Genomic DNA, 25,925 nt, shown 5'->3' on the forward strand with positions numbered 1-25,925 from the left:
TCTCACGTGTGAAGATATGATTTTTCTCCTCAAGAGAAATCCTGGTATGTCACTCTAGTTTATATAATAAATACATGTATTACCAGGTCACAGTGCTTGCAAAAATGATCTGCCATAAAAATATTATATAGAATAAGTAAACTTGTAACTATTTTCAAACATCTTACCAACAAGTTAACTATTCATAATTTTATCAATCATAAGGAAACTCACTTGTATCACCAATATTAGTGTCTGTCACCTGGGTAGGGTCTTTGGGAAGTTTTTTATGCTGCAAAAATAAATGTTGACTGTTAAATTTTAACAATACTTTTCTATTTCTTAGTTTAACTTTTAGCTTACAGCTATATTTACTAAGGGAGGGCTATAAATGGGTGCGGTCAGTAGGAAGGGGTGGTAACCTAATGGATAATGAACTAGACTCTTGAACAAGTGGTCCTGGTTCAAAGTGTTCTCGGACAAGGAGCACACTCAAAAAAGGTCATGAATGCATAGCTGACAAATCTAACATGAGTAAAACTTGATAAGCTCTTGAAGAGCTTGATGGAATCAACTGCTTAGATTAAAATCTTGCCAAAAACTTATTGAAAAAAATTATGCAACTATTTTACGTTTAGTGTTACCAAAAGCAAGAAACAGGATGTGCTATCTGTAGCTCACCTTAAGGATGATCTTGTGCTTCAGGGCAGCAGGTGCCGGCATTTCCTTAGAATTAGCATCAATTGGTTGCACAAGAAGACAATCTAGTCACAACAAGAACAACAAAGTGAACACACTGCAAGTAGAATGCTGGACATAAATAGTAATAATCAAATAATTATTGTTGCCAAATACAGCTTGTTAAACCCATGATTAAAAAAGTACTCCCAGATCAAATAAAGTGTTCTAAGGAACCCGCCAACAAAAAAGTTCTTTGTCATTAAAGATGTGAATATTGTTCATCGTGGTGTAAGATAGGTAATGAACGTTTATTTGTTTGTCTCACGATAGAATCGCTTTGAGATGATGATCGTGACGTTTTGACTGCAATACTGCTAGTCTTCATCACGCGACGAGGTCGATTGTTTACGCGTTGCTATTTACGCATGTTGGTTCGCTGTGATTGGTGCATTTCGATCCTCATTATTATTCCGACTAACAGATGATGTTCCCTCAGAGGTCCGCTTTGTAGTTGAACGGCTGTTATGCTTTCTGATCCTAGGTATCCACACTTCAGGAATTTCAATTCATGCATTTTAAATAAGAGACAGGTCTCAGGTTAGAAAACTTGACAATGCCAGCTACCTGACCCACTGAAATTACTGAATTATGCTGAACCTTTTTGTATGGTTGGTTTCAGGACTGATATTACATTAAGTTATTATCAGAAATAAATAAAGGAATTAACAAACCTCCAAACACTTCTCTGAAAGTCTGTGCCATGACCTTCTGTTGCGGTATACTACAGTGGTTCTCCAGTGACAAAATCAATGGATAGCTGAAAATGTAACATATGAAAATTGTGAATATACAGCAGTGAGATTGCACATATAAGAAAATGATATAAGCAGGTTGTGAGTTTAACTGATATTAAGAGCTTATGTTCTTGGGTAACACACTCCACAGATACACAAGGTAGTACAATAAAATATAAGGATAATGACTGGTGAGGGCACAGAAAGGTGCCATTTTTGATGATGATGATGATGATGATGATATCTCAAGTACTGTACATAAAGTATCAATATTGCTACTTCAACCAAATAAAAAATCCAGCCAGTTCTTACTCTGATGCAACAAATGCATTGTCCTTGATTGCACGGACCACTTCCACAAACTTGATTCTTGACACAAGTGTGTGACCGTGGGTAATGATAGGTTGACCATCTGGACCATCCCAGCAATCCACTGAAAATTAAAGAACCATTAACTATGTATAGTGTACAGTGTACCCTGCTTTGCTATGTACATGTTATCTGTGCTTTGTATTTTTTAACAACTATGCACAGTGTATCCTGCTTTAATTTGCAGAAGTCACAGACATTGTACATGTACACACCAACTTTTGTTTTTCTACACAACATGTTATTTACTGCCACTGCCATGTTATTTACTGATCACTGAAAGGCCTGCTCTTTCAAAGTAAAAAAATTGTTGTGCAGAAACTTTAATTAATGAGGTTTCAAGCCCAAAGGCTTATAACTGAACTTTGGTTTTCTTTCTAAACCTTAACAATGATACCAAGTACCTAAATAACACCCCAATGTACTACAAAAGATAGCAATATGACTGTGTTGACATATACATGAACTGAAGCCATGTTTCTGAACCAGTTTTAACATTTAAGGACGTTTGCGCGAAAATCTTCCAACATTGCAATTTTTCTTAAAATTTCACCAGAGCTAGTTTATCAGTTACTTTCATCAGAAATGTAAAAAAAAGTGGGGGTCACCGACTTCGTTCCTGAGATACGATAAGGGAAAGAGGGCGCGTATTTGGATAAATTTCACTTCGTCACTCAATATGACCTCAGCGGCTTCGGGTGACAAAATATTTTAAATGAATTGATGTATGCTAACTTTCTTTGCGTGAATTTATTTCAGTGGGTCTATTGTACAAATATATTTCGCTTTTGAAGTCCCTTAAGGAAAATCTTGCCTTAAAGAATTGGATTTGCGAAAACTCAAGACTGGAAAATGTGACAGATTTGGTCGCGCGCGAGGGGAGAAAATGAAAAAATAACAAACTTCTAACATTAGAATTTCACTCATTTTTTGTCAATCGGTAGAGATTTATCAGTAAAGGTGGTATATCCCGAAAAAAGTGGGGGTCACCAACCGTTTGAGAGAGGAAACTGCAAGCGAAGTTAACGCAACGGCTACCCACCTTATATGTGTTTGGAAAGTTTTCTCAGCGCGCGCGCTCATGCATGACATGGCATGACGTTGCGACATGAATTACGTGCGCAGTAAGGATGCGCATAAACAATTAGCGCGAACGTCCTTAAGTATAACAACCAAATGATGTAAAATGGGAAAACTTACATTCAAGACAGCGGCAGCCCATCCTGAGGGCACGGATATATGCTTCTACAGATGCCTCCCCTTGAAACTGATCCCCTGTCAGATACCTGTCAATCAGATTCAACTTGGACATTCAGAATTAAAACATATCAATACACAGGTTAGGTATATTTAAAGATATGCAATGATGCTGAGAAAGATTTTGAAAAGTTGTAATGATATCCATTTCAGATGACTGTTGTCATAACTTCAAAGAATTTAACAGCCTTGCTGACAATACAAAATAATATTATTGCAGAATAACATGCAGCTAGCTCACTTTAGCCAAAGTTCCAGCAAATACCAGTAGAAACCAGTAAGCAGAAAATAAAAAATTTATATCATTTTGAAGTAGAAAATTATTATTGTTAAGAAGAAAATAATAATAACATATTTTTTTTTTTATTTTACATAATAATTTATAACTTGTTAATTTCTCGAAGAAACTGGCTTATTTTACAGTCCTTTAGAATAAAACATACGTGTTGTGTGAGGAAGCAATCCAGTAGTAAGTGAGTGGTTTGGTCATGTCCTGGTACACCTCACAGTGTGAGGAATTGAATGAACTGTTACCTTTTGACATCAGGTAATCTAAAAACTATCAGACACATATCATTACAATCAAAGATAAACAACTAAAAGTTTTCCCCTGATAAATTTTAATTCTCCTCGCCAGGAAAATGTACCGGGTGGTACAGGAAGGAGACACTAGATGTTTTTATCTTACACAGAATCACAGCAACAACAAATTATTCAAATAAAATTAAACGTTTAGTTTCACATATTAACCACAATGAGCTTTGTTACTTTGTTATACACAATAACTTAATACTAAATCAAAATGGAAATATTCTATACTTTTTTAAAACCAAAAACTCTAATGGTACAAATTGTAGTATAGTATATAACAGGGGAGATAAAAGTTACCTGGCCAGGTATATTACCTCTGAAACAGTGAAATAAGGTTCAGAATAGCTCCGACTTCCATCTGCCAAGTATTCCAACATATAACTTCTTACAGTCTCTATATCCTTAGCTCCAGGCTCCTGTGAATTATAACATATAATTACTATCTCCCCAAAAGCATTCCAAGATAAAAATTATGTTAAACAATTTCAACTGAAAACCACCAAAAAAACAACATTAGCAAAGTTTGATAGCAAAGTAGAAAAGATCTAATTTTTGAATTCTAAAAACCCTTCAAACCACAATATTAGATAGCAAAGTAGAAAAGTTATTTGTACAATACTGATCTCACCTCTTGTTCTTCCAAAAGGAACCTCTGAAAATTGGCAAGCGGGACATAGGTACTGTGGTAACAAACAACAACAAAATAATCATGTCACTGCCCAGAAAGCAAAAGAATATTGAATTCCTTGTAGGAAAAGGGAAGCCTCAAGCCCAAGTGGCCCATACTTGCCGGAGCTTATCACGGTTTCTGTAGTATTAAGCAGCTAGGAATAAATCATTTCTACTCCCCACTGGATGGGATGCTAGCCCATCGCAGGGTACCACCCCCCCCCCCCCCAAGCATTATGTCGCTGGTACATAATGCCAAACAGTACAATATGTATTTGCCAAAATGTTGTTGAGACTTGAGTTGAATCATGGCTCAAATAATAAAAACATGTACATACCCATTTTCTATATAATCACTAAATCTCATGGTAAGCTGCAAAAATAATCAAACAGCATTAATTAGAGAAAAGAAAAGAATCTTTACTTTTTGCTTTCTTTCTTAAATATAAAAATTAATCAGTAATTTCATGCATGTGTAACACGCCAAGCAAAACCTTATTAATCATGAATTCAATGCAATTAATTATTATATAACCTACCTCCTTAACAGTCATGATCTCGTCATATATTTTACGGAATCCCTCAAAATCAACGTGACCTTCACCTCTTCCACAAATCTATGGGTGAAAAAAGGAACTCACAGTACATTACGTAAACATCAATTAGAATAAAATGTTTTCTAAAGTCACCCCGTGCATAGAGCTGCGGCTAGGAAATAAGTGTTGTGTGCAAGAGCTTTATGCGACTTGCAAAACCAGTGCAATTCTTTGCACAAACACTTCGACATTTCAATGCATCGTGAACTAAAAATTAACCTCCCACTTTACACAAGTTGTTAAGGGTTGACATGAAATAACTGACAATAGCTATTGTAAGTTCCTTCATCAGGGAATAAATTGTTTTTCAATATTCTTTTTAAATTTGCATAGTTGAGAAACTCTGACTTTTTTCTCGATATTCTCAACTCAATCCTTGATCTTAGACTCTCTCATCTCTTTGAGTCACTTAAATTCGAAAGGGGAGAATAGAGTTTCAAGAATCAAGTTGGACTATCAACTTACTTTTTAAATAGCAGTACTGTGCAAATACCTGAACTAGTTCCTTTAATCTTGAGTTACTAAGCTTTATATTTGCACGCTGAAAAAAAGCTCTGAGCTCCTTCATACCAATATAAACTGGGTGGTCAGCAGTGCTAGAAGGAAAACAAGAAAGTGCAAAGCATTACATGACTAGATGGAATATACAAGCACCATAAGATATTAGTACCCTCAAAAAGATAGAGCATGTTTACACTAATTCCATTTGACCTGTCTGTTTTTTGCCAAAAGAATATAATTATTATTGACCCCCAAAAGATCAGTCAAGAAAAAAAGTTACATTCTGCTTTGGAATTATTGTGTTCCATAGTGCACAAATGTAGGGTTGGAGACACAATACAATTAAATCATCTGGCAGGGCTTTTGATAAGGACCTGGCCCCCTGCCTGAGCTCTTCATGCAGCTCCTGAGGGGAAAAGCTTTTCTCTTTTTAGATTGCTTCCCCACAGGTGCCACACACAAAGTAGTCACCTAAATCAAATCTTATTAAAAGGGCCTGCATAGCATGCAATATTGCATGTAATTTTTGCACTTTGTGTCTGGGCTTTAAACACCTTATTCAATAAATTAACATAGTATATAATTATGTCACAATGGATATAACTTTTCTGTTGCACATATTTTTTGTCTTCCCTGCTATGAACCTAATAAACCAGCAAATAATAGATTAGTTATCCAACAGCCTAATTGTGCAGAAATTTAGCCCACTAGTACTTTGTTTTACAGTGGGTTGCATTAAGCTGTACTATTAACCTAGACAATAATAAAACCAGTAAATATGCCTTAATACTGGCTCTAAAATTCATCAGATGAATGTAAAATAAAAGTAAGTTTATCATTATTTCTTGTTTTCTTTTACTTGATTGTTATAACATGTAACATGTTTTCTGTAATATGTTTATATCTAAACATGTCTTATGTGTAGGCCTGTATCTCTAATTTTCTCCCGTGTCACTTTAATACCGGTAAACTGTTGCTATTTGTAAGTTGTAAATATTTTGTTTTTAATACGGTACTTGATGTTGTTGTTTTAATAAGTTTCATTGCATGTATGTACAGTCATATATTCCACTGGCAGTAACTGACAGTTAAAATATCAACTTAAAGAAAATATCAACAGTACACAAACTTTCACAATAGAATACAAAAAATAAAAATCTTTGACGAAAGACATTACAGTACCAAGCATGACTCAGGTTTAAGAAGCTCTTCCTGTAAAACATAAAATAACAAACATAGTTGTGGACTCAAAAAGCCTTTTGAAGGATCCAAGGGCTGTGAGTCAGTTCACTGATGCATGTGACGTACATCACACATGATTTAATTCGTTACAAATTATGAAAACATACAAACAAAGTTATTTGTTTCTCAAGAAACTGTTGGGCTGTGTTGGTGAGAAAGTGAAACACTTATTTTTTTTATTATCAACAAAAACATAATAAAGCTAAATTAGCGAATGACTGGCAAAGCTGACATTTTGAGGGTTTGACCTTCGTTGGCTCTGACAAAGGGCTAAATGCTTGAAAACTCAGCTTTTGTTAATTTGCTACAGAAGTGAAGTTGGCTTGTTATTATTATTAACTTCTAGTTGTTAACCAACTGTATAAAAACTAAGAGTCCACTGTTCTCATCATCCACAAAACAAAAATTGATAGGAAACTTATCATACACTGTATTTATTGTACTTAAGTCACTGCTCAAACTCAATACAAGCAATCAAATGAGCTGAGAACACCTCCTTGCTTTTTTTAATATTCGCACTTAACATTCACAGGACAATACAAACACATCTGATTTGTTCAAGATTCTGACTATCTTATGCAAAAATTTAACCAAGGACATCAATTGTGCTTGGCAAAAAGGGGACACCATTTAGTGGTTGGTGTAGCATTGGAAGGCATTTTAAGGCACTACACTGCACTACAAGCACCATTCTACAGTAGCAGCATTATGTTTCCTCAGCAGTGAGCTCTGCCCCTGTATAAACAAGCCTATAGGGCAGGCCAGTTGTGAATAACACAATAAACATGAACTTAGCACAAGGAAATGTATATGTTGCAGTTATTTTTTGATCTTAGTTAATTTTTTTTTTTATTTATTTATTTTTTTTTTTTTTTTTTTTTTTTTTTTTTTTTTTTTTTATATATAAAAAATATAACACCCCCCCCCTTTATATCACACCCCCCCCCCCCCCTTTTTTAACCCCCCCCTCTTTTTTTTTATCTCTCTCTCTCTTTTTTTTTTTTTTTTTTTTTTTTTTCTTTTCCCCCCCCTTCCTGGCTTTTTTTAAAAAACCCCCCCCCCCCCCCATTTTTAATAAATAAAAAAAAAAAAAAAAAAAAAAAAAAAAAAAAAAAAAAAAAAAAAAAAAAAATATATATAACTAAAAGAACTGCCAAAAATGTTCACGAAGTTCTAAAGAGCAGCACTAAATTTGCCTCTGACTTGTTTTATTACAGTGTAAGCTTCAGCATTTAGCATAACAGTGACAAGTGGTACTAACAAGAAGTGGGGGGGGGGGGGAATCAGAACAAAACAAAACAGCTATTGAAATAGTATATCCAGAATAATATTACTTGTCTAACAATATTTACAAGGCAAAGTCAAACTATATTTCAATGATGACCAATGAAAAAACAGCTGTCCAATTTAATGCTTCTTGCCAGCCAATCAAATGCTGACAACCTGTTTTTGCTACACCTGATATAATATTTAAGTTTGCTGGATATAATCAATTGCCTGCTGTTTTTATTATTGGACACAAACAATCATGCAGATAAATAGAAAACAGTACCAAAGAAAAAAATAACTTACACCAGTGCTTCTGGAGTTCTCTGTTCACTAGTAGAGCTAAGATAAGATCCACAAACAAAGCTATTTTGTACATCAAGAAACAAACTACCTACAAGCTGGCAGATAAGCTGTACCCTTTTACTTAAATTTTTATTCCAAATTTGAGGTGCAACCTATCTGCAAGATGAGCTAGAAAATGTTGAGCTGTGGACATTTGTGAGCACATTCTTGTCAAAAGACATGAAAATGCCTGCAAAAAGCACCCTTGTACAAAAATATACAGGTAAAAAATTATATGCTAGAAAGATTATAGAATGTTAGCATGCATGACACACATTTAACGGTGGTGGACAAAACACTGACCCCCAGTCCATGGACTACCCCCCATGGACACCCAAGACACCAAAATGGACACCCCAAAAATGGACACCCAAGACACGAGTGTGACCACACTGAGCTGGAACACACTATGACACGTCACCGACGCCGACGACCCAGCGCCGGAAAAACAATGAACACCGCTGACACGAAGTGAGACCAAACAGAACACTGGACAGAGACAGACAAAACGGACGCACGACAGAAGACAACAGAAGAAGGGAGACGACAGGTGGGAGGAAGAAACGGAGGAGGAGAGAAAGAGGAGGAGAAGAGAGGGGGAGGGGAGAGCGGAGGAGAGAGAAGGAAATGGGGAGAGGGAAGAAGAGAAGTGAAAGCACCACAGAATCCGGGGGGGGGGGGGAGGCGGGCAAAGGCACGGGAGACAACAGAACGACCCCCGTCGGGCAGACTGAGTGCGCCCGGGGGTGGGAATGACGAGGGAGCGCCGGACCAACTCGACGCGACAAGCTCCCGTGACTGGAAACAATGCAGAGGACGACGAGCTCGGCAACGCACACGCCAGAGGAGAGATGGAGAGGAACGAGGAACAGACGTCCGTGACGGAACGAAACGGGGAGACAGAAAAAGGAGAGAAGACGAGGAGACGCCCCTGGGTGGGCCAGGACAGACAAAAACCCACCCCGGGACGACGCAACCGCAAACCCCACCCCGGCCCGCACCCCCCCCCCGCGGGAACGAAGGTGAAGTGCGAAACAACAGCCAGAAGAGACACACTCGGAAAGACAAGGGAGCCAAGGGGAGCCAAGGAGTCCATTGGGTAGTCCAGGGGATAGTCCAGGACGGGGGTCAGTGTTTGTCCACCACCCATTTAAACTACTTCAGATTAGAAATTACAAGTTAGGACCCACTACCCAATGATAATCACATTACTAAAGAATAAAGGGAACAAAAGGTTGTTCAGAGTAGATCCAGGTTGTGTCTAATACTTGCATTTTTTTGTCCAAATGCATCTACTTGACTGTAGTAACTTTGATCCTTTACAGGTATTAAGACTAGAGTATTCTTTGGTTTGAATGTTCAAGAATGTACTGATCACCTTTGATTGGAGCAAAAGTGAGATTCATTCTCTTTTAAAAATTTTGACCTGAATCCTTTCTTCTTTTGTAAGCTTTGAGCTTGTAAACTTGGATTGCAGCTTAACACAGTATTAGCATCCTGTATCTACAGTCATATGCTCTCATTGAATAGTGATCGGTTTGTTTGTAAAATTTGTGCTTTGCTTTCTTTGCTATCTTTGCAATATCATAAAAATGAGAGAATGCGCTACTGAATAGTAGCTGCATTGTCAAAGCTAAAGAAAATCCTGATAGAAAACTTACTACTCAAAAATCAACTAGTGAAATTCAATGACAGGTCCTGTAGCTAGTAATGTATTTGTTGTGCACAGTGATATGTTGAAACAACCAAACAAAGGGAAAAAAACACTGGGAAAAAACCAAAGAAAAATTAAACCACAACATATTCAATGCATTTTTCTTTTCATTAACAGAGAGCCCACCATGTGATCTACAAATAACCGCCTACAAATAATGGTCTGACCATGCACATTGGGCAATTCCAGAACATATCTATACCTATGCCACCATATACCACAGATGGCTTTTTGGAATTCTGAGGGCAAGGGGGGGGGGGGGGGGGGGGGTCTTTGAACTGGAATTCTGAGGGCATGGGGAGATACTTACGAATGGAATTCCGAAGTGGGTGATTTTAGATCTGGGATTTCCAAAGGGGACAGAATGCTAATTTTATGTACTGCTTGGTAGTTTATAAACAAGGCATGAACTGATGACACTGCTGATGACCGTGAAAGTAGGATGCAACACAAGCATTGATTGATCAGGCACATCTTCACGTTCATAAATATTTACAGAAGAAAACCATTAAAATGTGGGTTGTACATCAAGCTCCAGAAGCCTTTAATAACAACGATAATTTCTTGCCAGATTAACAAATGTTTCTTACAGCTTGCACATTCAGTCCATTCAGTGCAAAACCCGGTCTTTTGGCAAAGGACACCATTTTGAAGCACATTGGATTGGGAGCAACTGCTGCCCCTGAAGGCCCAATTTCAAGATGGTGGACACGTCAATGTACTCAATCGTCCTCAATCATAATATCTTCCCAGTGTACACATGTACATCACATGATATTTTTATTTTAATGTTCTGTACCAGTTTGGAACAATGTTAAGTTTTTATTTTTTTAGTTTTTGTCTGTTGAACGAGGATTAGGACTTAACAATTTTAATTATTAAAAAAGAAGACGAAAAAAAAAAGGAACGCACTGAAGGGGGAGAAGAATCGAGGAACGATGGGATCCGTCCCACACATGCTGGAACACAATACAAGGGGAAATCGACAAGATCGAATGGGCACTGAGAAAAGATACAACAACAAGACAGGACACAGTGACGAGGGGGGTGACTTCTAGTGGACTGGGCGGCGCTTATTTTGATCCAGAATTTCACAGGTGTTAGCGATCGCTCACAAAGGTTTTGTCTTTGAGAACGAGATAAAAAATTATCTGGAGTAATAATGAGTATGACTCCCTCTGTAACAGAAATGGAGTTTTTTTGAAATTTTGCAAGCCTTGCCGGTAGTTCCAAAGGGCTTGACGTTAAAAGCAAAAACTCTGAATGGGAGGGGCTGTTAGCGATAATGGAATTCCGAAGGTATGGGGGGAGGGGGTTATGCATTTTGGAATTTCCTAAGACAAGGGGGGAGGGGGGTTAAAATATGGAAGTCGTCTGTGGTTGGGTACTGAATTTTCTGGAATTGTCCATTTTAAGCCTGAGCCTTCGGCTTCTGCAAATAATTGATCTGCTTGCCACTGACAATCCTGACATTTTGCTCAACTTTGTCCAATATAATTGTTAATTATTTTAACAACCTTTCTGCAGAAATAAAACAGGAATATCATTGAATGAGAGTAACTACTGTACTTGGCCAGTTTTTTGCACAGGGCAAGGAAGTGAAAGGAACAAAACAAACTAAGACACACCTGTTTAAATAGCTTTGACAAAAAGTTTAAAACTCAAATGTTAAAACTCAATTGTTTGATTTTGTTAGATTCACAATTTTTTGTGAGTTTGATTTCATATTTTTGACCAACTTAATTGAACCTGACGTGGTTTCGCTATTGGTTGTAATGATTACCAAGCATTCAATTTGACATCCTGTGTTAATGTTGGTAACCACTAAACGAAAGAGAATAATAATTTATCATTACAACTCTTTTCTCTAAATTAGACACCAACCAAATTTCAAATATGAATGGAAAATACAAATATTTTATATGCTCAGAAAGCACCAGATGTGAACAAAGTTTCATTTTTCATTTGTTGACATGGAGCTGTGATGAAAGTCACCAGCAGTTCCTAATTGTTATTTATTCTGCACTGTGGGATAGGTTGAAATTAATTAAACTTTGGATGAAGACACCCATGCATGCAAGTACAGTATAAATATCATTATGTACCTTCTCCTAGGTGTTGATGTTACTGCAGCCATTCCATTCCACTCTCTAAGCAACCACCTTACACAGAAAGAAAATATTGGGGTTTTTTAATATTCAAACAAACTGCTGGGAAATTCTTTACGTTTAAAATAACACAAACGCCTCAAGCAAATACTATTTATTCTGTTTGGATATCCTGTTCATTTATAGAAAACGCTCGCATCCTAATTTAAGTAAGACTTACAGTAAAAACAAGGATAGAGAAGAGAAATTTCCATTTTTGCTCAAAACCAAAGAAAACTGTATAATATATCTACAAAATCGCGTAAATTTCCATCACAACATGCAGCTGACTGCTCCAGATGACAGTTTTATTAATTATTTTTTGTCGGTGAATATTTGCAAGATTATCAGCACGAACTGTCAAACAACTTCGGAGTATTTAAATAGCTAGCTTACCTATGAATGAGAACTTCCTGTGTGGCAATAAGACTTTCGTACATCAAATACACAAGTCCTCGAACCCAGAATTCTCGTTCTTTAAAACTGTGAGCTAGACCAATAAAATACAGCATAATTAAGTACAAAATGAACAACTACAGCAGCAAGCAGGTAGCATATTGTCTCTAAAAATTATTTTTTTTGGAAACGGTATGTTTTAGGCCATCAAAATATTAACTCTGAAAACCTTACCAACAAGGCTCAACGTTTTTAGCTTGAATTCATTTCCATAAAATATGGCAAGACAACAGTTTGGATCAAGTCTGCGGGCTGATTCGGGATTTCTGTCGAAGTCTTTCGATCCTAACCCTCTTCGAACTTCTTTAATCTCCCGAATAAAAACTGCAAACAAGAACAGAATGAATGAACGTAAGATCTTACTGCAGCTTCTAGATACTCAGCTAGTCTTTAATGGCAAATTCAAACAATGTGTTATTACATACGGTTTTGGCATTGGCAATACCTGAACCCTCCAGTCTGCCTCCCTCTTTGCCTGTCCTGCACCACACTACTTGAAACTCTTCCATTTTTAACATGAAAATCCTCAAATCCGGTGTTTTGTTTTTCGAATAGTACCTTGTCATGGCGCTACCCTCCTTCAAAGCGGCGATGATTGGACCCATCTCTTCGCCGAGTGCCGGCGCTGGAGCGTACGCATTTTCCATGGCGGCCATTTTCGTATAAAATGACTATTTTCCCATCAGCATGATTCGAATGAAGCGAGGTTAGCAAAGTGCACTGCTAATAACAGCACAATTCATGGTCCTGTTCTTCCCCGGGTTAACCATATTCTCTGAATTATTTATTCTGATCACGTGACAATGTCAGTGAGCGGTCAGCGGTACGACTTCGGACCAAAACTCTTCCTTGTTTCCAGTCTGCCAACCAACCCCGGACCCCCTCCCCCCCCCCCCTCCCTACTCGGTCGACAAAGATTCACCCGACAAGAGAAAAGCTAGCTTACATGAAGATGAACTCTGATTTTAATTAAAGGGCAGATACGGAAATATTTATGCCGGAAGCATTGGAGGTAACAGTAAAAGCCCTCTAAGAGGGCATGTAGGTTACTGTCTGCAGACTGCAGTAAATAAGAACGACAATGATGAGAGAGGAGTTGGATCTTTAGGTTTATTAGAGAGTACCTTATAGGCCTTATTGGTACTAAATTTCGCAGGGACGGTACTTAATTTGGCGATTTTGACGAGACAGTATTTACCGGTGTTTTATTTTCGCGATTTGGACAAAAAATACATTACAAACATTGAAAAATGTCAAACATTGTCGTTTCGCGGGTCTTCATTTCGGTTAACCTAGAATGCACTCTAGTAAGACTGTCACTTTGTACAGCGCTTTGTCTTTTTTTTGAAAACACATTTTTATTTACAATTTGTGTGCGCTTTATTCAAGTAAACTGGTAGCCTAGTGGTTAGAATGGTTGCACCTGATGCGTTCGACTCCACCACCTGCCGTCTTTTGTTGTTGTTGTTGTTGTTGTTTTCAACATTTTCTTTTCTCTTATTTTCTTTTTCTAATTGTCTAGTGCAATTATTGCATTTCTTTAGAATTGTGTTTTAAACGAAAAAGTGCTCTAGAGAACTCAAGAAATCCTCGTGCCGTTTCAGGTACCCTTTCGTTCTTCCTTCGTGCTTCGGAAAGTCTCATTTCGAAGCAATATCCACGTGTGAAGCATCATGTTCCATCTACGTTCGGCCATATGCACGTGCGATTAGTCCAACTACGTCGGCCAATGCACGTGCGATCATCAGACTCCACTACGTTCGGATATGCACGTGCGAATCATCATTTCCAACTACGTTCGCCAAGCACGTGCGATTCTCCCACGTCGCCAGCACGTGCGAATCATCAACCAACTACGTCGGCAAAATGCACGTGGGAATCATCAATCCCACGTTCCCCAAGCACTGCCAAGCATCATGTTCCAACACGCGGCCAGCGGTTCCGCAGTCGAGTCGACGCAGTTCGAAAGCGCCAAATGATTGTGAAGGTGGCCAACAGAATCCCTATAGCAATTCTAACAATTCATCACCGTAACTCATATATCCTTCTAAAGAATAGTATTGTAATCGAAAAAAGGTAACCAGGAGAACTTGAGAAATCCTCGTGCCGTTTCAGTACGCTCGCATTCTTACTTCGTGCTTCGGAAAGTCTTACTTACTTACCCAGACCGTAGCGTAGAGGTTACCTTGGTAACCACAAAAATAGGTCATGATTTGAACCTACGCCGTTAATAGAGCAAAACCAAAGTATTACTCTGGCCAATCACAAAGGACACAGAAATCCAGTGAACCAATCAAAACTCAAGCAAAAATGAGCGGCACGAAGCGCGGGAAAACGGCGCGAGAAAGTCACGATGGTGGACCGAGGCCGAGAAAGTGGCGCGAAAAACCAACACAAGCGAGGAACGCAAAACCAAAGCAAACGCAAATTACTTTCGACACTCAAGTGAAAACCGCTCTAAAATCTTAAATACGATCACTCAGTTAAGGTTCGTCGCTGGTCTCTGTGGCTTGAACTCTAAAGGTGAAGATAAGGGATCCAGGAAAAGTCTATAAGATGAAGTCTCCGTCTTGTATAACGACGCGTGTTATAAGATTCTAACATAGGCTATTTTTAGGTTGAAAACTTAGAGAAGGATGCGACAGTTCAGAGAAAGAAGAAGCGAGGAATCAATGTCAAATGAGCCTTTCCAGGGTTCGTACTCTTTTGAGCTTTTTGAGCTTTTGAAAATCCATAACCTTTTCCATGACTTTTCAAAATTTTCCATGAACTACATTTGACCAATTTTCTTTGAAATTTTCAAACATTATCTTTATTTCGGGTACGTTTATTTGTTTCCGAGTGGGCCTGACAGCACGGAGAGCAGGGACCACAAAAAATTTTTATTATTTTGTTTTTACCCTTTTCTTCACGAAAAATAGCCTGCTTAATTTATTCTGTACAATCAATACCATTTTCTGCGACTTTCCATGACCCACACTTAAATTCCATGACTTCCCAGGCCTGGAAAATGAAATTCTTAAATTTCATGACTTTCCACGGCGGAGGGGGCCCGAGCGCGGGAGGCCGGGAGAGAGCACGCGGGGGGGAGAGACACGGGCGAGCAGGAGGGAGCAGCCCGGAGGGCGAGGGACGACACCGAACAGGAGCGGGGGCTGGCGGCGGCCCGGGGAGGCCGGCGGAGTGAGTGGGAGAGGAGGCAGGAAGGTGGGGGGCGGGGTGGGGAGGGGAGAGAGAAAAAAAAAAAAAAAAAAAAAAAAAAAGGTTTTCCATGATCTGTACGAACCCTGCTCAGTTTCCTTCTTACAGTCTTTGCACATTTTATTGTACAATTCAATTTTGTCCGAAGTACAGTTTGATAGGGATGGTTTTTTTTTTTTTTTTTTTTTTTTTTTGCGGAGAGATTTTATTGGCATGCAGAGGAATACACTATCGGGTGTGACGTCATAGCTATTGTAAACTGTGATATTATTGAGCTAAAAACTACGTGAAATCTTTCAACCCGGCAAAAAATCAGCAACCTACTTATGAACCTAACTTATACCAGCCATGATTGCCACATGATAAAATATTAATAAAACATGACAATGATATCCCAACACACAACACAGGCTACCCAACCCATCGGTTGATTCAATCCATCGCATTTTATTCATGAGTCAGACAATACCTTGTGACGCCACTCTGCGGGTTAATTAGCCTCTTTCGCAGATGTTCTTTGGGTTGGGGGGTGGGGGGAGGAACGCGTGACGAGCCCAAAGAACTTCTGCGTAGGAGGACTAGACGATAGCCTGTGTCAATAGCATGTGGCCCAATAAACAACTGTATACTTGAGTTATGCATAAAATTATGCCGTAATACTAGAAACAAACAAACAGGTCATTTCTCTATGGTAATGTTTAATCATTTGGCTGATACAGCTTTACAGGAAGGGAACATTTGTTTACTACATCATACCTACCGTTATATTTATGTAATATCTCTTTTGATGTTGTCCCGCGTTATATTCGAAAAACAAAACACGTATACTAGACTAAAATAGACTATAATCGACAGGCAACTGGTCTCTTCAGCAATTCACTCAATGAATTTATATAACACTCTATGTTTTATTCGCATGTTTGAAAAGGGTAATAACTCGGTGATGCTAAAACTTTCTGTAGCTGTTCATTTATCCCTCACGGAAATTTTGGTGTCAACTGTGATTTTTGACATTACCACGGCATCCGCATTTTGACAATTTTGGCTGTTCTACGAGCCTATTCAAGCGCAAGACAAATTCTAGTGTTGACATATTCGCTTTTCATAACATTTTTCGCTGTGCCATAGGCTGGCAGCCTAAAGCTCGAGTTTTTCACTTGTACCATAGCAAGAGACTTTTTTTAGCTTCTTTAATTTTTATTGCTAAAAGAGTGTTAACTTCTGAGGTTTATTAACCACAACTGAAAGACTTTTTTTACCACTGATTATCAAAACGTTTTTAACTTGGTTTAACTAAAACATGTTTAGTTGTTGTTAAAAGTTGCAAGACGCAAAGCGAAAAATTCCTAACAGACAAAACCACTTAAGTTATACATGATTGTCCTCCGGCAAATGTGGACCGAAGAAAAAACCGGAACATTGATAAATTGTTGACTTCTTGAAACCCCAACATTTATGTCAATTTATTCATCATGAGGCAAGTAAAATAAGTTACTTTAGTATTCAGCGCAACTAAAATGTCCAATAATACATCAATTACCAAATCTTATTCGTATAAACAATTTTGTTATAAAATAAAGTATAGGACTATATAGTCCACTGATATATATTCATATTCACAGTATAAGACAATGTTATAAAACAATGACGCATATTTGTTTGAATAATTTGAAATTGCAATAGTCTTAAACATAACTTCATTACGCTATTAGTGTTTCTATTTTTGTACACTTCGATCCATTTTGTGATTGGATTTCACTTAAAACCCTTAACATTTCAAAACAAGACCTTAAAAAATTTTAGTGGAGTGCTCCATTCATAAGGGTGAGTAAAATTCCTCAATTATATTCTAAAATCGAGGAGAATAACTCAATTTGCCAGTTGGATCTTCCATCCTTCTTGGTAAGCTTGTTTTAAACCAGTTCAACAAGAGTAAGCTCGTAAAAGGTAACCAGATTCTGTCAAACACTGATCTTGTCAGACCTGAAAAATATAATAACATCCCAATTTATTTAAGCTAGTATCCTGATCATCTGTTCAGTGCAACATAACAACTCCATTTTAGATTTTCCTACACAGGTAACAAATACGGGAGAAAGAAATACTTGTTTGAGTTAAGTTGTTTTTATTTTTGCATTTGCTGCTGTTGTTGTTGTTGTTACTGTTATCGTTGTTGTTGCCAACAGGGAGCCCCCTCTACATATTTGACAGACAAGAAGAGTGGAACAACTACAAGCAAGCATTGGCAAGCTATTCGGTATTTTTTATTTACCTCTGTTATTTGTCCTTTCCGCGTATTGGGTTTTCCCTCGTCCACATTTTCATTCCCTTTTCCGTTTTTTGCATTCGGCGTTTCCAAGGAGTTTCGTCTTTTAGAAGTATTGTCCATGTGCGATTTAATCGATATTCTTTCGATAAGCGATCGTCTCCGAGGCACAGTGTTATTTATGTCTTTTTCTTTGATACGTCTCCGTCTTGTTACTGGTGATTCACCAACAGTGTCCTCAGTACTCCTGGATCTTTCTCTCTCAGACAATTTGTCGAGAAACGAAAATGGTTTGAAAAAAGCATTTCCCTTTTTGTCCTCGTCAGATGTAACAAATTTATCTTTTCCATTTTTGGAGCCTGGCGTCTCCTCGACACTACTTCTTCTTTCAGAGTCATTTTCGTTGCTACCGGAACTAACTTTCTCAGCAAGTCTTTCTTTACTGTTAGAATGTGCCAATGGTGATTTATCTAAAGAGATTTTGCGCATCTTGTTGCGTTTCACGTTGGATTTGCACAGTTTTTCTTCGAGTGGCGTTGAAACACAGCTTCGCAAGGAAACCTCCTCGTCCGTTGCATGAAGATTAAGATCGTAGACGCCGCTACTGCTTGAAGAGTCAAGACTTGAAGCAGTTTCTGAACTGATGAGTGATAACCGCTTCTTAGTCGAGCGAGGACTGGAGCTGTTGGACGGTGCGGACTGGGTCCTCATTAAAGGGACATTAACAGAGTTCACTATTGGTTGGTATGGTGATGTGTCTCCTGGCTGTGTACTTGGTATTATCAGAGGTGGCTGGCTGCCCACACTGATCCCTGTTGATGCTTCCGTTAAACCATATTCTGTCAATCAAAAAGACAATCAACCATTAAATCAAAAATGCTTATAAGATTTCTGTAACCAACATGCTACAAATAGCGACACACTATAAACAATCGACCTCATACATACATACTTTATTTACATACATACTTTATTTGAAAAAACAAAGGTCTATAATGATGGCAGCCTAGGGCTGATGTGGACCTCTAAAACTAAATTACAGATATAAAATAGAAAATAATCATCGCCTGATAAAGACGCGATCAACACCTCAAAGCGATTGCATCGTGAGACTAACGAATAAACGTTCATCTTTTATTCTTATAAATCACCTAGAATGAGACTATGACAAGATTACAGAAAAATGTTTCTAACGTTATTGTCTAGCTTAGCGGTTCATATGTAAAGAATGAACAAGTACCTCTGCTTCGCATAGCCTGTTTCCATAGCAACCTTGTGATTTCTGTCACCCAAGCCGTCTTCACTTCAAGAGATTGCGCCTGCAGAATCACAAACATCGTGCCATCAGCAACCTTAATAAAGCCTACTTTTTATCACAGCTTTCTTCATGAAATACGCACGGTAACTAAATGAAGTAAGAGCATCCAAACGAAAGGGGAAAACGAAGTTCGTGGATAGTGCTGGGTACCTTGCCCGGGTCAAGACAATGAGTTCGTTCGTGATTGTATATTCTTAGGTACGTTTATTTCATGGATGTAGCAAACTAGCTCCGAGATCAGTTACAAAAGCAAACCGCTGACCTGTAGAACAAAAGTGTCCTCTGGCTTCCTTCTTCTGAACCACAGCTCAAACTTGAGCCCGCTGTCACCGATGTTCTCCGTAAGACCAAGATCGCTTGTCTAAACGAAGGGAAACATAATAACATAACAAAATTAAACGGACTGAAAGAGGAAATCGACGGGAAACTACTCTTTTTAATAGATCTGTATGTGGTGAATTGCGTAGAATTCAATCGGTTTGCCTCGATAAACAACAAACAATGTACAGATTGTGAAGTTCAACAGTGTATGAGCAGCAATCATGAAAGTGCATCAAAGAAGCTTTAGTACACCAGATTTCTGATCTAAAAACATTGCTTTTTTGTGACGATCTAGAAACGCGCTGTTTCAAGCCTTCAAAATGACATGTTTTCTGTCCAAAACAAAGCACTGTGTTATCAAGATTAATGCGCCTGACGAGCACTGTATGCGGTATTTGGTTACCTTGAGTGAGTTCTTGTAGTAATACAAATCCACTCCTCCCGGCTGCTTCCTGACCTTGCTGAATATGACAAGGTCATCTTGTAAGAACACTCGCCGCTGGTGTTTCTTTTTCCCAGTCCATACAATGAAGTTGTCTTGGCGCAAAAGGCGACCCTGTTCTTTGACATTCATCTGCAAACGGCAAATTTACTGCTGATTATTCTAATGCGGCTTTTGAACAAATTTACAAAATGAATGATCACTGATAGCTTGGCTAAATCAGCGTCTTATTAAATATATTCACTCAGCAATAAAAAAGGGAAACAATTTAAGCAATATGAAGCAAAATATACTGTAAAGTCATTTTGGACATTTTGGTTTCCCTGATTGTTTGTTTGCACGTTCGTTTGTTAAGTCCGCTTTTCAGTCCATTCTTTCAATTATGCAATATATTTTTGTAAAAAAATGAAGGATAAATGGCAGCTAAAAGAAAATAAAGAAATCATTCTCTCGACACTTACGTCACAACCTCTGAGTGAATCCCAGGCAAGCAAGTCATTGCCGTGTCTTAGCTGGTACTTAACCATTTCTTCTGCAGCCTGGAAATAAATCCAAGAATTAACAACAAATCTTCGTTATCGTCATTTGCCGTTAAGCAAAAAGTAAATTGAAGCCTCACAAGCAAATGTACCTTGAGCTCGGTGATTTTCGGATGTCCCGTATTCAGAGCTTTGATCATGTCCTGAAAATGAACGCAGATACCGAGGTAGATTAATCAACCGTTATCTGGCACGTCTGTGGTATTAACAGGGTCTTTTTACTCACGCGTAACAGAAGGCTGTATTTCCCCATCCTCTGAACTGGTTTGATAAGAAAACTTCCAAGATCGAGTTTGTCTCCAAGTTCCTTCTGACGCGCCTAGAAAAACAACAGATTCCCTCTACTCATTAGGAACTGATGATCAACACGCACAAATGTTGATTAATTTGAAAGTATTTCACTGAGATCTTTGCTATGTTTTCGCTTTGGAATTGTCTCGACAAATCCTGACCTATAAGCCGAGAGCACAGTGATTTAATTCTAGTAATAATTTAGAGGGGCCTTACGATCTAATTTCTCCTTATGACACCAACACTCAGCAGACAGGGGAAGAGCATAGATCGAATCAATCAAATTAATTTATTAACGTCATGCTTGGGACGAGGCTTCTCATCATAAATGTCCCGAGCCAGGGAGGCGCAAACTCGATATAACACTGCTAAAGCGGCGCCAATCAGAACTTGCCAACACCATTATAAAATATATTCTATGGCCAGGGATTACAGTAACAGTTCACATGGATGGGATGAATATGCAGTTGCTGTCCATTGATCAAAGTGCACTTAGTAGTAGTACAAAATTATTGTAACAACAGTGAGTTAGTTTACCCAAAAGCAAAGCTGAGGAGCTGACTTACCCTGAAGTATACATTGCCATGATCAGAGAGAAGTTGGTCTGACCGCGGCTTGTTCTTGTTGTACAAAGCATACAAGTAGAACTGACGTTCCTGAAATGTGTACAAAGGTCTTCGATCAAAAAGGAACAAAAGCTAGTTTAAAAATCAAATAAAACATTACTAAGTTTTCCCCAACTTTAGACAGGGAACCAACAAGGAAGAAATAAAACTCATTGTGTTGATGCACATTTTATTCAGGGTGCATTCGAGGAAGAAGAATAAATTGACAGAAAGCAGAAGTAGTTTGTTGTAATTAATCACGCTAAAGCTGTTTCTTGTTTTATTTGACACTTACCCATTTCAAAAAACAACTTCCTATGTCAAGGAATCTATCCTTGCATGCTTCTAATTCTTGCAGGAAATACCTGAAAAGCCAAAAGAGGTACTAGTGAGCTGAAATATATCCAATGACGGACGTAGTCGGTCGCACTACAGGTATTTTAACGTACGTGATAAGATTCTGAACACACGACTCTTACCTTTTGTGAAAATCGTGAATTCTCTCAATGTTTCCAAACAGAATGTTCTTCTTGCCTTTCAGTGATGGCAGTAGCCCCGGATTGTCCATCTCTACAATGTAATTCTAAAGTACAAAGAAGAGAAAAATACACAAGGGATAAAATACACGTTAGTGGTAAGAAAACAAACACAAGATTTTAATACACTAATGCCCAATGAAGAAGAAAAGCGTTTACTCACATCCATGATATATTGAAGTGATTTGACATAGTCTCTCTCCGTGTCAATCATCTCTTGAAATATATACATCAGTTTCCTAGTATCGGACAAGAATACCAATTAAAACAGACATCACAAATCAAATGCACACCAAACAATAATGATCAACAAATGACAGGAACCCAGGAGAATGTAAAGATGATAATGACGAGCCTGATGGACAAACTTGAAACGAAAGACTTTCGTGTCCAAGTATGGTTTGTTTGGATCGGGGAGCACAAATACCAACGTTTCTACTTCTTATTCGATCTGGAATCCGAGGGGCATAGGTTTGTGAGTCGAAAGACTGTTATGTGCTACCCTCATTGAACAACGTTCATTTTCTATTACTTTGAACTTTTGCAAATATCTCTTTTGAACACCACTACTTGACTTTCCATGATTCGTCAAGCTAAGAAGGTTGCTTGTATTTAATTTCTGTAACAGTAACTTACTCCTCTATTCGGGGATTTAGCGCTGGAATTTCTTCGACAACTGGCATCTCAGTCTGTAAGAAAAGAAAAGAAAAAAAAAACATTCAACAAAACGATTAAATTTTTGAGAAGTCTTGCAGATAACAAACGTACCTCTTTCCATGAATACAAGGCAGTGGGTGTGGCACATGAGGACGTCCTCCGCCGTGCTAGTGCAACGCCCTCCACGTGCGTTATCGGTTTTTCTATTTCGTCCTCGCTTTCACCCAGCATGTCCCTCTCGTCCTCGCCCTCATCCTCCTCTTGGCCAGGACTGGAAGTGGTGGACTCGTCACTACCACCAGTAGTAGTACTGCTCACCTCGCTTGAAGGGTGACTCTAAATACATCAGGATTGAGAAGAAACAAAAAAGGTCAGCTGCTATTAAATAGAGCTACACTTTCTTGACATTGACCTAAAATCAAACCAGTTTGCCAGACAGGAATTTCAGGTTACACATCGAAATGATCATAACAAGGCTTGTGATCATTACAGCACACAGAAAAATGATTACATGTGCGGCAAAAAACTACCTATTCCAAAACGTACGCTACGTCACATTCATTTCTTGCTTCCAATGACGACAGTCTTACCGAAAGTCTTTCCTGGGCCCTGTGTAGTGTTTCTTGACGCTTTTGTAACATGTCTAAGATCTCCTTGTAGCGTGTTAGTATATTTTCAGCTACTTTCACTAGTTTGGTGCTTGCCAAGTTTGTAGCCAGTTCAGATATCCGGTTGAGCCGGCTCTCACTCCACACTGGAGTCTCTTGGAGATATTTTTCCAATGCACGGGTCAGCGCAGTGACGCCTTCCAAGTGAAGAATCTCCTCCATGTTCATCGTCGCCAACTTCGTCAATGTCGCCATGGACCATTCTGACGCCTGGAACATCAACACAACAAGCGGCACGTTAGCAGTGGGTATGATAAGGTAAAGATTTATTATAACATAGAGACCACTAAATAGCTGCGAAACTGGCTCAGAATAAGGTTTCTGTTGTCAGTTCTTTTTGCGATTACCACAGGACTGGAATACTTGGCTCCCTCTTTATCTCACTACTCGGAAACTGTAGCATTGCGAAGCATGGCAAAATTTTAACATAACGTTTTAGAAATCACCTAATGAGTCGTGTTTTACTCATTTTTACCTGCTCGACAAGTTGGTAAAACTCCAAACAGGAACTAAGCTGCTGTCTTCTGTGTTCAAGTCTTCTACAAAACTTTCTGTAAATCTCCTCCAAAGCTCTTTTTCTCTCTTTGATCCCAATTCCTTCATAGTGGCCTCCTTGGACCATACTACTTCCCTCCTCAAGGAGATTTTCCACTCGGTCACAATAACACTGCAAGCAAAACAAATAAAATGATTCCTTGCATCAAAACTCGTCAAAACTCTTAACAATTCCAATTTGTATACGAACTGTTTAATTTATGGGAAAAAGTCTCTTAAAGGATTCTAATATTACTGCAGCACATTACCTTGGCTTTGTTTTCAAAATTGTCAAAGTCTTCTTGAAGTGTTTTGACGTGACCAATGGAATCTCCAATCTCGGTGTGTTTGTCTAAGAACTGTTCTCCTTTTGTCGATATCCAGCCGACGACCTGTAGATAACATGATATATATTATATAGAGAATACCAACAGTCACGTGTTCTGATAGGTTTGATGGCGTTTGCCTGGGTAAGTTGTACGCCGAGTACACCAAACACTTGTTACATGTACAATAGGAACTGTTGAATATCTCTCGTGATTTTCAAAAAAAATGTAATGATGCCCATACATGCGCAGGAAGTTTTTGTTATCTGTCATCTGCATATGACATTTATCCTGCGATACACGTAGTTTCCCAGCATAACCCAGAGACCGATCTATGCAAAAGTTCAGTGAAAGTGGTTATTTATAGTTTTGGTTTGTGATTTTGACAATTTTACTTGCGCATGTTCCCAGGAGAGGCTGTAGAAAATTAGACCGCAGTTGCGTGGCCAATGAGAAGGTGCGTTTGCCAAATAGTCGATCACTGGGTTATGCTAACAAACAGTTAGCCTACTCAATCTTGCGGACTATCGTCTGGTTTAAGCTAACTCAGCCTACCGCCCCGTCGGCAAAGTCGGCCATCAGGTCATATCACGCAAGATTAAGCAAGATAATTGTTTCGTATTACCCCAATGGTATAATAAAAGGAACAATTAAACTAGTTAAAGCTGAACGCAGTTGCAGTCGGCTTGTCGTCTCCGCGGTTTCTCAAAAGCATGACGCATTCTGCGCCGACAACTCTCGGTATGTTTGTTAGTGCTCATGCAATCTTCCCATTGGCTAGTCGCAATCGGAAACTCTTCGTATTCGGAAACTTTTACGAGGATTTTTAAAAAGAGAAAGTGCTACCCACGAATTACCTCGTCCAAGTCTTTTTCAAACTCTTTCAAGGCAAGGCACTGTTCTAATTTCCTTGTTCTGTTTTCTGTGAGCATCTCCAGTCTACAAAACACTTCATTCATTTGATGGTAAAGTTTTGTCACGCAATTCACAGTCTCTATGTAGTCGGGCACTTTAGGTAACGCCGTCTCATCTTCCTGCAGTCTAATTAATATTTGCTCTCCCTCAACTTGTAAAGCTGATAATCTACTGTCCTCGAACACTTCCTTGATTTTCTGATGATGTTGCTCCATCAGGTTTTTACATTCCTGGATGGTTTCTCCCAGTTTGCTGCTCGTAAACTGTTGCATGACGCCCATGGCGAGTTTGGCGGCGCTCCTACATCCAGTCATGAACGGCTCTAGTTTCTAAAACACAACAACAACTATTATCATCAACGTATATTTGCTAGAGTACAATGGGACCTCCCCTTGCGGTCAGAAAGTGCCGGGCCACTTGTGTCACAGTCCAGGAGAGATTTTTGTTATATTTTAGCCGCTACTGAGCGGCCGGCGGCAGCTGGTTCCCAAGGTGACCGCTGAGTAGTGGTACAACGGCAGCATGTGATGTCACGTACGTATGATAATATTAACAAGTTTGGCTGGGGTTGCAGGAAGTCGGCTCTTTGCAGCTCAGCAAAACACTGCTCTTGCGGTTTGTAGGACTGAGGTACAAGGAATGTGTATTGACTAAAACACAAAGAAATAGTTTTACAGAAATGGCAATACTCATTGCTTA

General features: G+C 38.7%; 2 protein-coding genes across 3 annotated transcripts in view; both read right to left on the reverse strand.

Annotated features, from left to right (window-relative positions):
- The window catches only part of LOC144650051 (1-phosphatidylinositol 4,5-bisphosphate phosphodiesterase gamma-1-like), a 35,697-nt gene extending 22,319 nt beyond the window's left edge, over nt 1-13,378 (reverse strand). Inside the window, exons 1-17 of one of the 2 annotated variants that reach the window (XM_078509696.1) lie at nt 13,053-13,378; nt 12,782-12,931; nt 12,548-12,641; nt 12,110-12,166; nt 8,252-8,287; nt 6,620-6,649; nt 5,430-5,532; nt 4,880-4,957; nt 4,679-4,713; nt 4,300-4,351; nt 3,986-4,087; nt 3,524-3,639; nt 3,024-3,109; nt 1,767-1,887; nt 1,392-1,477; nt 661-743; nt 214-271 (exon numbers count right to left, since the gene is read on the reverse strand). In XM_078509696.1, the coding sequence (XP_078365822.1) occupies nt 214-271; nt 661-743; nt 1,392-1,477; nt 1,767-1,887; nt 3,024-3,109; nt 3,524-3,639; nt 3,986-4,087; nt 4,300-4,351; nt 4,679-4,713; nt 4,880-4,957; nt 5,430-5,532; nt 6,620-6,649; nt 8,252-8,287; nt 12,110-12,166; nt 12,548-12,641; nt 12,782-12,931; nt 13,053-13,263 (1,498 nt within the window). In that variant the 5' untranslated portion in view covers nt 13,264-13,378. The remainder of the gene's footprint in view (nt 1-213; nt 272-660; nt 744-1,391; nt 1,478-1,766; nt 1,888-3,023; nt 3,110-3,523; nt 3,640-3,985; nt 4,088-4,299; nt 4,352-4,678; nt 4,714-4,879; nt 4,958-5,429; nt 5,533-6,619; nt 6,650-8,251; nt 8,288-12,109; nt 12,167-12,547; nt 12,642-12,781; nt 12,932-13,052) is intronic. The other variant, XM_078509697.1, reaches the window with a different exon arrangement.
- A 2,722-nt stretch (nt 13,379-16,100) lies between these two features.
- Nucleotides 16,101-25,925, reverse strand: part of LOC144650050 (puratrophin-1-like) — a 32,914-nt gene continuing 23,089 nt past the window's right edge. The window contains exons 9-26 of the mRNA XM_078509695.1: nt 25,169-25,555; nt 24,255-24,377; nt 23,927-24,118; nt 23,374-23,661; nt 22,895-23,119; nt 22,763-22,815; nt 22,290-22,365; nt 22,070-22,173; nt 21,886-21,955; nt 21,552-21,641; nt 20,921-21,013; nt 20,787-20,837; nt 20,617-20,694; nt 20,117-20,287; nt 19,655-19,753; nt 19,315-19,393; nt 18,081-18,913; nt 16,101-17,791 (exon numbers count right to left, since the gene is read on the reverse strand). Coding sequence (XP_078365821.1) covers nt 17,786-17,791; nt 18,081-18,913; nt 19,315-19,393; nt 19,655-19,753; nt 20,117-20,287; nt 20,617-20,694; nt 20,787-20,837; nt 20,921-21,013; nt 21,552-21,641; nt 21,886-21,955; nt 22,070-22,173; nt 22,290-22,365; nt 22,763-22,815; nt 22,895-23,119; nt 23,374-23,661; nt 23,927-24,118; nt 24,255-24,377; nt 25,169-25,555 — 3,018 coding nt within the window. The 3' untranslated portion in view covers nt 16,101-17,785. The remainder of the gene's footprint in view (nt 17,792-18,080; nt 18,914-19,314; nt 19,394-19,654; nt 19,754-20,116; nt 20,288-20,616; nt 20,695-20,786; nt 20,838-20,920; nt 21,014-21,551; nt 21,642-21,885; nt 21,956-22,069; nt 22,174-22,289; nt 22,366-22,762; nt 22,816-22,894; nt 23,120-23,373; nt 23,662-23,926; nt 24,119-24,254; nt 24,378-25,168; nt 25,556-25,925) is intronic.

Source organism: Oculina patagonica, chromosome 4 (genome assembly GCF_052425735.1).
Source record: "Oculina patagonica isolate OP01 chromosome 4, crgOcupat, whole genome shotgun sequence".
Taxonomy (NCBI): Eukaryota; Metazoa; Cnidaria; class Anthozoa; order Scleractinia; family Oculinidae; genus Oculina; species Oculina patagonica.